The sequence below is a fragment of the Arachis duranensis genome, chromosome 3 (genome assembly GCF_000817695.3).
Source record: "Arachis duranensis cultivar V14167 chromosome 3, aradu.V14167.gnm2.J7QH, whole genome shotgun sequence".
In the NCBI taxonomy this organism is placed as follows: domain Eukaryota; kingdom Viridiplantae; phylum Streptophyta; class Magnoliopsida; order Fabales; family Fabaceae; genus Arachis; species Arachis duranensis.
Genome location: NC_029774.3, coordinates 7,779,209 through 7,792,743, shown reverse-complemented (window position 1 = coordinate 7,792,743; position 13,535 = coordinate 7,779,209). Strand labels below are relative to the sequence as shown.

The window sequence follows — 13,535 nt, the reverse complement described above, 5'->3', positions numbered from 1 at the left end:
TTTATTTTAGTAATATAATTCTTTAAAAATTATATAAATATATAACATAAAAAATTATATGTGGAGTATGAATTAACTTTTAAATATATAAAATTTAAAATTTTAATATATCTATTAAAAAAATTTAAAATTTTATTAATAATATTTTTTTTTGAAAAATATTTGTGCTAAATCCAAGAAGCATAATAATTATAATCTCAACAACCAAATCCTTTTCCTCTGTGCCTTCAAATGTGGGGTTATGAAGATAGGTCCCCTCATGCTATTGAGTCAAAGTTTACAAAGATGGCATGCTAGAAAATAAAAAACTAGGCCTGTGTAAGGAACCACATTACACAGATTTATATAAAAAATAACCTGATTCCAATGTCATAGTACAGTGAGTTTGTGATGTGCATTGATGTGACAAGAAAAGCACAGAGAAAGTTATCACATCAACAATCTCCAATAAATCTCTGTACTGAACTCTACCTTAGGAATTTAGTTTCCCTGAAATAGCAAAGATTATTGGTCCTCAGAGAAAACATAATTGTTACTTATTTCTATGTTACACTCATAGTGTGTGTATGTGTGAGTGACGTAGAGTCTATTCATAGATTCATGTGCCACCACAACCACAACCATCATTCCCAAAGCTTTTCATAAAGATTGAATTTTTGCAAGCTAGCTACTATATCTATCTATGGCACTAGACAAGTGGCATCAATCACATTTTTTTATTTGGTATGCAGAATAAAATTACACAAAAAGTTATACACTTTTATTATTTATTTTTTTTGGTAATTGTTATTATGCAAATTCAAGATAAGGGTCCAAGGCTTATGTCATTTCATTTGGCTTATAGTTATATATAGTTTACAAAACCTTGAGTTACTAGCAGATAGATGAAGAGGGGCCACCATAACCATAACCATTACTGATGCGTTTTGCGAAGTGTGAATTGAAGACAAAGTGCAGGGTTTGGGGTAAGAAAAGAAAACTCCTTGTTTATGTTATTATTTGTTTCTTTGGTCAGAATTTACTGCTTTATTCATTCATTCATCATAGAAGAAAAAATGGGTTGTCCAAGTTTCTTTGCTTTTTGATGGATTTCATTAGTTTCCTCTTTTTAACATTTAGAATGGAAAAAAAAGAAAAATTGGACACAAATGTTCACTGGAACTGTCTTTCTTTCCATATGTTTTTCTTTTTTCTTTTTAATTTTTTTCATGGTTTTGTTGTAACCTTGTATGATCTCCTTTTTCTGTGAATATCTTTGTTTAAAACTGAGTTGTGTATTCTTGAAAACTCAGTTTCTGTGGTGTTGTCTCTCCAAGTGAAGACAAAATGAAGTCTATGGGAAGTTACACGTCTCACTCCACCCTTGAAGTCTTGACACATCACTTCTTTATGCACATTTCTAGAATTTTTTTTTATTTTTTCACTCAACTTTTGAGTTCTTATAATATTTTTATATTCTCATGAGTAATAAAGAAATCAAAGCTTAATCCCCTTTGATAATAAGTTGACTATCAATAATTATCAAGTATTAATCATTTCTTAGCATTGCTCTTTGACTAAGGAGCAAGAATTGCTATTTCTTTTTTTTTTTTAAATATTTTAAACAACAGCAGATGAATTATGTTACATGAGATAGGAATGTTGTGTTTTGCAGCAGCTGGGAAGGCAGAAAGCTATGGAAGGTAGTAGTTCAAATAGTTTGGCCACAGGTATTTAATTAATTAATTAATGATAATTTCTTTTTTTTTTTTACAAATATTCTATTATTAGTTGGTCTAATGAAGGGTTTTATTTAATGTATATTTTCATTGTGATACGTAATATTATAAAATAGGAAGAAAGACATCAGAGTTGGAAGCATTGCAGAAAGAGCATGAAGAGAAAAACATGAAAATCCAAGAACTGAAGAGACAAATTGAAATGACAAAGAGTCGATTGGAAAAGAAGAGGAGGGAGCTAACAGAGGAGAAAATGGGAAGTTTCAATGCATTAAGCAAGAAATATAATACTCTCAGAGATGAGTACAATGCAATTTTAGCTCAGAAATCATCAAAGGAATCAAATTAACTATAATATTAATATATATTTATATATGTGTCTAATTTAAGTTTAACATATGCTGCTTCTTACAGTTTCTTGTATGATAAAAGAGGGGTGTCAATGTTACCCCCTTTAATTTGGAAGCATTATTCTAATTGAAATATGGAATATATTTATATGGATGAGTAAAAACTAAAAAAACACACGGTGGTAATTATTTATTTAAATTTGAGATAAATATGACCAATATCATACACAAGAAAATAATTTAGGTTTAAAAAAAGACAAGAAAAAAAAAAAGGAAAACAGACTAAAAATTCTTTATAGACAGAGGAAGAACAGAGTGAGATGTGAAAAGGAACTCTTATGCCCGAAAATGTTTTTCACTTTTTTGGGTCTCAAGCTATTTGGGCTGCTCATAAAGCCAGCTGTATTTATTGGGCCCAATTGGAGGCCCAAAACGCATAAATGGCTCCTCATCTCTTTAATGATAAAACCGGATCCCAATTAAGTAATTAGTAATTATGCAACTATACAAAATACAATGATAATAAATGTTTGTTGTCTTCAAAAGAATATAAATAAAAATGAAGCAGTTTATTTGAGAAAATACGTAGGTCGGTAGGTGGTATCGTATTATTAGTGTCAAATTTTAAGTGATGGATGTGGAAGATAGCAAACTAAATATTAAGAAAAAAAAGCATCCATAAAAATAACATAATAAATTATTACAAACATAAACACTATCTTTTATTGAATTATTCATTCAGATTGAAACTGATACATATTTGTATATTACATAGAGACAACTCATAATATTCTCCCTTTTTGCTTAGATTGCTAGGATCATCTAAACATTTATTTCCTAATATATATACATATGATGAAGACCTGATACATAATAATTAGTTCCCGTGAAAATGAAGTTCGTATTTGCGTGATTTATCAGCATGTAAAAGCCCAAAATGCCTCTCAGTTTCTGCACCTGGCTTCAGATTCTCATCCCACATAGCAAACAAATAAGTCTCTATAGGTTGATTGGGTCTCTTTGGGGTCCCAGTCCCACTCTTAACATGATTAATCAAATTTTGATAGTAAGCACCTCCATTTTGAATTGAAGCTCCAACTCCACCAGAACTTGGCCACCCACTCTCAGACACAACAATTTGTAAATTATTTGCACCTATTTTCTCCAAAGCAGCATACGTTGAATCCAGCATAGCATCAAACAAATTCTGGTACCCAACAGCATTGTTACCTTGTTGAGTAAAAAGAGCATATTCTAATGGTATATTTACTTGATCACTAGCATAAGCAAAATAGGGATATATATTAGCAAGAAGTGGTGACCCATTTGGGACTAAGAAATTAACAATTTGTTGCATGTAAGCAGTAGCAGCTTCACTGAAAGCTCCATCACTAGGTGGGTATGAATTTCCAAGTAGGCTTAAATCAATTGAAGTGGAGACTTTAATTTGACCTAAATTGGATGATGCAAGTGCATCATGAATGTTTTGCATGCCAGATAAAATGTATTGTGCTTCAACGTCACCAGGGTGAATTTCATTACCAACTGTGATGTATTTGAATCTGACGTCTTGTGAATAGGGTACAATATTTGTGTTGACCCAACCCTTTGCTGCATTAGGATCTGAAGAAATAGCTTGAAGAGATTCTTTTGCAACATCTACTGTTAACTCTATGTTTGAACCTCTTAGGGCTTCCAAGGCTTCAGCATCAGGAAAGTATATACGTATCTTAGTGATTCCATTTGATTTGAATATATCAATGGTTTCTTTCTTTGATGGTAGATTGTTACCGTTCACTCCATAGCATATTCCTGGCTCCGGGGATTGTGCAGCTATCATATCAAATTAAATTAGAAGTTATTAGCGATTCCAAAAGAATGAATGGTATAACATAAATATAAGATAATTTACCTTGAGAGTACACTTATTAATTGGAATACTAATTTTATCAAAACTATTTAAATAAAAAATTTGTGAAAATTGAGTTATTGAATAAGCTGAATACTAATTGTATAAAATTAATTTAAGCTTTATATTATTATAAATTACTCCATCAAGACATTGATGAAAAGCATTTAAACACATAAATAACATAAAAAAATTATAAAATAGATAAACATAAATATCAATTCAATTATAAACCTATAAATTCCAGTCCAATGGACAATAAAAGTCCAAGAAAAAACATGAAAAGCATATTTACGTTGCTCTTTAAGAACATGTTATGAAAAGATTAGAGAGAATGATTTTTATCTTTGTTGGGTGAAAAATGTAATATAAAGCACAAGTTATTTATAGGTGTTCTGATTCTGGTTCCCAATTGAGTAGTTATGACCCGGTTACCCGGCTCCAGGTCAATACTGCGATTCAAATTGGTCTACTAATCATAAATCTCTAACAAATACAACATTTTTCTTATTTTAGCTAATAAGATAAGATAAGATAAGATAAGAGAACAAATTCGAACTATATAAAGAAAGCCAAAGTTCTCTTAGACATGTTTTGCATTCCTAATATGACTTGAATGTTGAAATGGTACCACCCCACCACTCTAAAAACATATCTGATTTAAGTTACCACCCAAGGCCAGCGAGTCAAATGTAATATATATAACTAATACGAATATCTCACTAATAAATATACGAATCTTCTAATGATTCTAATAATAATAATAATACCATATCAAAATGTAAAATAATCATAAACAATCACTAAATTTCTATATGTTTCAATGACTAAACTCCATATGAAACAATAATTAATTACAATATTAATACCAATATGGTATGCTTTATGGCGTGGATAAGATATTATTTAATTGCTAGTTATTACGTTGAGACCATTTTGCATGTTTGTCGGTCTAAAATAAACAAAACATTATGATCAACATAACCTATTTTATCGACAACTTCTTATGCCCAATTTATTCCAAACAGCGAGTTTGCAATCCATTAGCTCCACTTGTTTAGACTTTCCTATGAAACTATCGTGAGAATAGTTCAAAGAGTAAACTGAGCAGAGGCACCTTGCATAGAGATGCAAAAAGAGATAATGTAAAAAACAGAATCTGTTATTAGATTTTCTATTTGGATTCTTTACAATTGAGTTGAAACCTAACTATTTATACACCCTAAGTGATTTTTAATACATTTATATTTTCTTCACCCCTTCAAACTAAAGGGATTTTTTGAAAACACCCTTGGCTTGGACATAAATTCATTGAATAAAGCAGCTGGTAGAGCTTTTGTAAAAATGTCAGCAATTTATGCATGAGAGAGAATATAAACAACATAAAATTGGCCTTTAGAAACATGATCACGAAAAAAGTAGAGGTCCACTTCAAAATGCTTATTCATACGGTAATAGATAGGATTCTCGGCTAGAAGTACAACTCTAAAATTGTCGTAGAATTGTAGATCATCGATCATCAATATCTGTGGCTCAGCCAGCAGCAAAGAGCAAAAAATTAGAATACTTTTGTCAATTGTATTTGATGCCGAGGCATCTTAGACTACTTTCACAAGCCTTATTCTTTTGTTTTCATTAAGTTTTTGCATTTTTTTGAGCTATAAGTAAGTATTTGGATAAAAATTACATGCATCCTTTGATTCAATCAAACTTGATTGTTTATGTGCTTTTCATAAGATTTTATGCAAATTTTGCTTGATGATTGAATGATGCAAATATCTTGTGAATTATAGTATACTTTGATGCAAATGTTTGATTGATGATAGGTGAAAAAGAAGCTAAGAAAGAGAAAGCAAACAAGCAACAAAAAAAGGCCATGGAAAGAAGCAAAAGGAAGCAACCTTGGTGGCCAAAGTTGGCTCACCAACGTTGCCTCAAACCTTGGTGAAGAGAAGGAGAAACCAACGTGGGAACCAAGGTTGATGCTAAACAAGCGTTGGTTAGACAAGAGAGACGAGTTCATCCTTTTTTTTTTCATTCAAGCACCAAACAAGAATAAAGGAAAAGCTAATCAAGGAAGTTAATGTCAAATCAAGCTAACCAAAGGCATGATAAGCAGAGTTAAAAAAAAGTTAAAGATAATTAGTTTCTTTTAACATACAAGTCAATTACTCCATATTTTCTCCTTCCCTCTAATTAAAGAGATAGTAATAGTAATATAAATGATATAAATAAAAAGATTGTGTAATATCACATTTTTAAGAAATATAATGAAAGTGAGACATATTAAATAATTGAATGAATTTCATAAAAGTGCACATACTCTTGACTTAAATGGCTTGTAAAATAGTGGTAACAATTATAAGAATAATATTAATAAAGAAAACGCAAAGACATCCAAGTACTCTCTGTAAAAGACCTTAAAAAAATGAATTTGCACATATAAAAATTTGGATGATGAACATATTGTATCCATGTAAAAAAAGGAAAGAAATGAATAATGCCATAAAGATAACAGGGCATCATACAACAACAACATAGATGATAAATAATAAAATAGAACATGACGCATGTCAAACATATATAAAAAGCTAATAAAACATAATTTACAACATAGATGATAAATATATATATATATATTTTGAGAATGTCTCATGTGCATTTTGCTATGTCTTTAAGTATGAGTAGGGTGTTCTTAGACAATCTATGTTTTCACCTTTAACATATGCACATTTTGATCAAATAGTTATGGCAATAAGTCTCAAACAAAAATATTTAGGGGTACATCAACCTTAACTATTAAATGATCACATATCACATGGAAAAGATTTCATTGTATAACACTAATTATAACTAAATGATAATAATTTAATCTGGCAAATATAGAATATGGCACTATGGGATCAAATGACTCTATACCAAAATGTAACACCCTAATGCTTTTAAATTGAGTTAAGCTTTATCTGGGTTATATTTAGTAGCTGATATTCAAAAACCTTGCAAAATTTTTCTTTTAAAACAAATATAAAATAATTTATATATAAAAATATTAAATAACTAGTTTTTATTAGAATAGTTACTAGTTGAAATATATAAGTAGATCTAGAAATTCTAACATGGAAAAACGGGTATGCTAAACTATGAAGGCATAACAATGACAAGTTTTACTCATACCAAATAATTATAACAAGAAACATCATAGTTACAATTTGCAATCACTCAATAAAATAAAACAAGACACACAGAAAATTCTAATTCTCTTAATTTGTATAACTATGGCTAAAACAATCGTATATTCTTCCTTCTTAAGGTAAGTGCTGTTTTGTATCTACGTTCTCGATAGCTTGCTCCCACTAGTGCACTTGTCCTTTCACCTCAACTGAGTAGTGTATTACTTTGTACTGCATCGTTCCTAAAGATGGTACGGAGAGAGGGTGAGAAACAAAAGTTTCTCAGTAGTTTATCTATATGGTGTCATCGTATCCATCCCCAGCCACTCCGAGTTTTAAATAAAAACAGTGATTGATGCAATGTTGTTCAATTATTATTTTCAAAAATCTTTGTTAGTCGGAGTGGTGTGACTTTTAGATACTTCTTATCTACTTATACTATGACATGTGTGATGCATACAAAATGCCTATAGCGTTAAAGCATGTAAACTCATAAACCTTAGTTTGATGTTCTCATCGGCCATAAAATAAGGCAAAATAAATAATAAATAAGAGAAGAATAGTAACATTGCTATAGATAAGTCAAACAGAATAGATCTGAATAAAATAAAGATCTTAAACAATATCATACATCATACAAAAAGGAACTTTGGATAAAAGAAGAATCTTTAAATGCAATAATAAACATAATCCTAAATTAAAAAAGGATAAAAGAACAATCATGATCACACTTTTCATTGTACTTTTCATTATTTTTTCTGGTAACTTTTATGGAAGGTATTGAGCTCAAACCGGTATAAAAAGTGGGAGTCCCCTTCCCTTACCGAAGGTTCTTATCCCAAAAGTTTTGTCGATCACCTTCCCTTACCGAAGGATCATCTCGATCGATCACCTTCTTTAACCGAAGGATCATATCGATATCTTGTCTTTGGGGGTCACCTTCCCTTACCAAAGGATCATTCCCTTAATTCAATTTACAATCAAAGTTATTTAGACATACACAAGAAAAGAGTTATATCAACAAAGATATCTTATTATATAAAATTAATGGGAGTTTTCTTTCCTTACCAAAGGTTCCCAAAAGTTTGCCGATCACCTTCCCTTACCGAACGATCATCTTGATTCGATCACCTTCCCTTATCGAAGGATCATCTCGATTATCTTGTCTTTGGGGGTCACCTTCCTTACCGAAGGATCATTCCCTCAGTTCTTTAATGCACATAAGATTGTTATTATAATGCATAATGCGTATGAAGGAAAGAGATATTATATCATATAATGCTAACATCTATATCCAAAAACATTTAACATATGACATATAAAATTAGCATAAAACCCTCTACCTCGAGTAAAGTTTCGATAGGTATTCCGATGCAAATAGATGCGGTTTGTTAGTGAAGGGAGACTTGTTTCATAGCTAGACTTTGTGTATACTAGAATGTTTTGTATAAAAAAAGGGGATAGAATGAGAAAGGACGGATTAAATAGCTCTTAGATATGTGAAGATTATGTTAGGAGGCATTTAGGTGAATTCTTAAATCTGAATCGTCACTTTGTGAGCCCTATAACATTTTCTACGTTTGGAATTTGGAAATAGCTATTAGATACAAATTTATAAAGAATTGAATTAGTTTTAAAAATAATTTTAAACCAAGTCAATCGAATAACCACAGCTTGAGATATTTTAGAAATACTGTTAGTATATTAGGCTGGCTGATAAGAGCGCGATTTTCTACTATAAACTTGTAACCGATTTATCTACCTAATTTAATTTGAATTTGATTTTATACTGAACTTATTCAACTTAAGGAATAGAGATAGAATTCTTATCTTTTTATATAACTAAATATCATTCAAATCTAATAAATGTAGAATTAATTATGGCTATATTTTAAAAGGTTGTTTATTGTCGGTTAGAGATTTACTACCACTAGTGTTTTCATATGTTTAAATTTTAAATTCAAATCTTAAATCATTACCATTTTAATTAATTAATTAATTAGTTATTAAAAAATGACTTGATTAAAAAAGTTGGGATGTTACACTTTTTCATTGGGTTAGGGAGCTTTGTTATAATTCAATGGATCAATAATAGTTTTCATTCTTCTTCTTCTTCCTTTTCTTTTGATTTTGCTAGAAAGCTTTCGATCTTCATCCAATTGGGTAGTTGTCTTGGAAGAGAAGCTATTCATAATTGGATCTCCTTTGAACTTTGGAAGAAGAATGAGAAGATCATGCTAGAAATGTTTTCTCATGTTGGACCGGATTGGGGTTTGGATGGATATAGTGATATATAATCCTACTAATACTTTGATTTGGAAATACATGTGGTATAATCAGTGACCACACTTCATCTCTTCCCATGAGCAATTAGATCAAGGAATTGGACAATTGTTCATGTTTAGAAAGATTGAATTGCCAATAAATTGGGATTCAATCACCTAAAATTTTCAAGGAGATCAATTAATGCATTAATTGAGGAAGAGGTGAGAATGAACTTGATCCGGAAAATGCAACATCTCCTAAGCCCAATGAACTCCCCATATCTGATATTCCCATTCTCTTTATATTCTGTTATTTACTTTTATGCTTAATCACTCCACTCCCATTTATTTTACTGCAATTTACTTCTTGCCATTTATATTCAGCCATTTACTTTCCGTCATTTATATTCCTTGCAATTTACTTTTTTCGCCATTTAATTTTCTGAAATTCTAAATCCAAATCTGCTTAGTTCAACTAGAACACTTCTCTAATTAAAGTTGCTCAACCAATCAATTCATGTGGGATTCGACCTCACTCTATTGTGAGTTTTTACTTGACGACAATTCGGTATACTTGCCGAAAAAAATTTGTTAAGAGACAAATTTTCGTGCATCAGTATTCCAAGATGTTTCATACCTATTGTTAGATACCAAAGAATTCTCTTGACAGTTTCCAGTGGTGTTCATGTGATTGGTGCATGAATTGACTAACCCGATTCTAACATACTGAAGACCACCTACAATTAATCTGTAAAATGTAAGATCTTCAAACAAATCAGTGCCTTGTAGAGTCAATTTTGAAGAAGGCATCATAGGAGTAGGCCTAGTATTAGAATTAGACATAGCAGCTTTATTTAGCAAGTCATTAATGTACTTAATTTGTGATATATGGAGATCACCATTAGATAAAAAATTAAATTCTGATCCCAGAAAATAACGTAAAGTTTCTAGATCCTTTAAAGAGAATAAGGAATGCAATTGATGGATAAGAGTTTGTATTTCATCATTATTGTCTCCTGTAATTACTATATCATCTACATAAGCTAATAAAAATATAGTAGAATGAGCAGTAAATCTAACAAATAATGATGAATCTGATTTAGTGTTATGAAAACCAAAATTGTGAAAAGTAGTGTGTAATTTATTAAACCAAGTACGAGGTGCTTGTTTTAAGCCATAGATGGCATTGTCTAATTTACTTACAAGAAAAGAATCTGTAGAGGTGGAAAGATGAGAATTCTGATTAGAGGTTTGAAAAATAGAAGTAGAATTGGTTGGATTTAAACCAAGTAGGAGGAAGGGAGGCATCTAATTCTGGAATATGAGGTATTAAATTGAGGGTATCTAATTCCGAGTTACATGAAATAGAAGAGTTAGTATAATTAATGCAATTATCAAACATAGTAGAATATGGAAACAAATTTTCATAAAAAACATTTCTGGCAACTATGATCTTTCCCTGTTTATTTTGACATTTAAAACCTCTTGATTGTGGAGCATAGCCTAAAAATAAGCATAATTCAAATCGATAATCCATTTTGTGTTTATCGAGAGGTCTGATGTAAGGATAGCAAGCACATCCAAAAATCTTTAACATAGAGTAATCAGGTATATTTCAAAAGGTGATTTCGATTTTAACAATTTTGCAAAAAGTCTGTTAGTTAAGAATGCAGCAATAAAAAACAGCATCTTCTCAATAACTAAATGGCATTTTTGTAGTAGCAAGGAGTGTCAGGCCCATCTCAGTGATGTGCTTATGCTTCCTCTCAATGACTCCTTGCTGAGGACAAGCTAGTCTATGAGATATACCATGTGATTGTAACAAAGTTCTAAATTTAGAGGATAAAAATTCTCTAGCATTGTCAGTTTGAATAGATTTAATAAATTGACCAGTTTGTTTTTCCTTGACGCACTTGTATTGCTTAAAATTTTCAAAAACTTGTGTCTTGGAGGTTAACAAATATAGACAGCAATATCTTGTATGAGCATCATCAAACAAACTCGTATAATTCCTAAAGTCTGATCTTGATTGAGTTGGGGCAGGGCCTAGACATCAATAATTCAATATACAGTAATTGGAGAGACAATTCCTACACTGTTTCAGAATTATAGAAAGGCAAAGTATGCATTTTTCTCTTGCAACAAGCTTCATACACAAAAGAATCATTATCATTTTTATTTGCATTGAAGGGAATTTTACAGTGAATAAGGATAGTTTAAACTATAGTAGATGAAGGGTGTCCAAGCCTCTCATGCATAGATCAAGATTTGTCTTACATATAGCTAAAAAAGAATGAAAATCAGAATCATTGTGTAAAGGCCTATGAATCCTAAGACTGTCAAAATCATATGGACCATTCTTAAGCATTCCTTGAAGGAGAACTTGCTTGGATTTCTGAGATTTGATAAGACAGTGAAATGGGTGAAATTCAAAATAAACTCCATTATCTAGATAAAATTAAGAGACACTTATCAAGTTTTTAACAATTTTTTGTATATTAAATTCTTCAACACAAAAATATTTTTATTATCAGAATCAGATAGAAAAGATTTACCAACTTGATTTATACCAATACTTGAACCATTTGCAAGAAAGAGTTGATCAGGACCAGTGTATTATGATGTAGAAATCAAGCTCGAGCTAACATGAGTCAAATGGTGACTAGCTCCGGAATCTGCATATCAGGAAGCATCAAAAGCTGTAGAAGGAGTTACAAGGTAGGATTGTGGTTGATGGAAAGCAGCAGAAGGTGGAGGAGGTTTATTAGGTTGAAAATTAGAAGATGATGAAGGATTACTGGACTGATTGATAGTTGGGATCAAACCGAAAATAAAGCAATTAAGAGCAACATGAGCTAGTCTGCCATAAACCTGGCAGAATTGTTGGTGCGAAATTCAAAGTCTACAAACTAACCGACAATTGCATCGGCTTGCACCAAATAATACTTCAGGTGAATGAGGGTCGATTCCATGAGAATTGATGTACCAAGAAACAATAGTCGAACGACCCACTTAGTCGGGCAAGCAAAAAATCATGTTTTATGGTTCAAAAGCATTAAACAGTGATTCAAGAGTTCGGAAAGCAAACAATAAACGGGTTGTGAAAAATATGTGAGAGAATAGTTAAGGTTCCAGAGATATTTATTTTTCTGGATTTATATTTCTTACCAATTATTTTAATCATGCATGATTTATTTCATAGCAAACTGTAATAGACTAAACCCTAATTCCCCAATGAATTAGTTTCCTCTAAACTAATCAACCGCCAATTTCTTGGTTACTTAATATAGATTAGAGGGTTAGGTTCAATTCTAGTTTATTAGCCACAAAAATCCTAATTACCCACATATAAGAGGATTATATGTCACGTATTCCGTTAAGTCCAAGCAATTAGTGGTTTAGGAGAAATTTACTTTCAAGCTAGTATTCAAGTAAGATAACTTTTTCAAGAATCAATAAGAATTCATGTAGAATGAGAGTTATTTTTCAATATACTCAAATTCATGAGATGAAAAACGAAAGAAATTCTTGAAATTAAATCAATACATTAATTAAAATAGAGTGGCAATAGTATCAATCCATAGAATAAACATAGCTCCTAACCTTAACCAAGGAGGTTTAATTGCTCATGACTTAGAGAAAACTAGGATTTGAAAGTATGTAAAGTGCGAAATAAAGTCAAAGAGAAGAGATCGAGAGAGTCCAAAGGGCTAAGGGCCAGTTTGGCTAAACTTTTTAAATAAGTTCTTTTGAAAAAGGAGCTTAAAATATAAGGACTTTTATTAATAATAACTTTTAAATAAGTTATTTTGAGTTTGGATAGTTATTATAGAAGTCCTTGTTTTAAAGTTGTGCATTAAATAAGAGTGATAAAATAACTTTTGAAAATAGGAGAAGTCACATTTTTTAACTTCTTCAAAAGCTCTTAAATAACTTTTTGAAAAGTTAAAAGTTTATCTAAAAATTGTACCAAACACATTAATGTAACTTTCTATAAGTCAAAAGTTGAAAAAAGTAACTTTTTGGTGTTTCCCAAACGGACCCTAAATCTTTTTCATTTTATATCTAACCTAATTTTAATTTGAAAATAAAATAAATTAATAATTACTAAAGCCCAAAATATT

General features: G+C 30.8%; 1 protein-coding gene and 1 long non-coding RNA gene across 2 annotated transcripts; one reads left to right on the top strand and one right to left on the bottom strand.

Annotated features, from left to right (window-relative positions):
* Nucleotides 1–811: 811 nt before the first annotated feature.
* LOC107477317 (uncharacterized) lies at nucleotides 812–2,072 on the top strand. Its single transcript, XR_001589761.3, has 3 exons — nucleotides 812–965; nucleotides 1,655–1,709; nucleotides 1,835–2,072. It is a non-coding gene; the product is annotated as an uncharacterized LOC107477317 (long non-coding RNA).
* An 873-nt stretch (nucleotides 2,073–2,945) lies between these two features.
* LOC107477305 (glucan endo-1,3-beta-glucosidase-like) lies at nucleotides 2,946–4,266 on the bottom strand. The gene is made up of 2 exons (XM_016097296.3): nucleotides 4,212–4,266; nucleotides 2,946–3,901 (listed from the first exon to the last, which is right to left on the bottom strand). Exons 1-2 carry the CDS (start codon nucleotides 4,264–4,266, stop codon nucleotides 2,946–2,948), a joined length of 1,011 nt encoding a protein of 336 aa, XP_015952782.3.
* Between the last annotated feature and the right edge of the window lie 9,269 nt (nucleotides 4,267–13,535).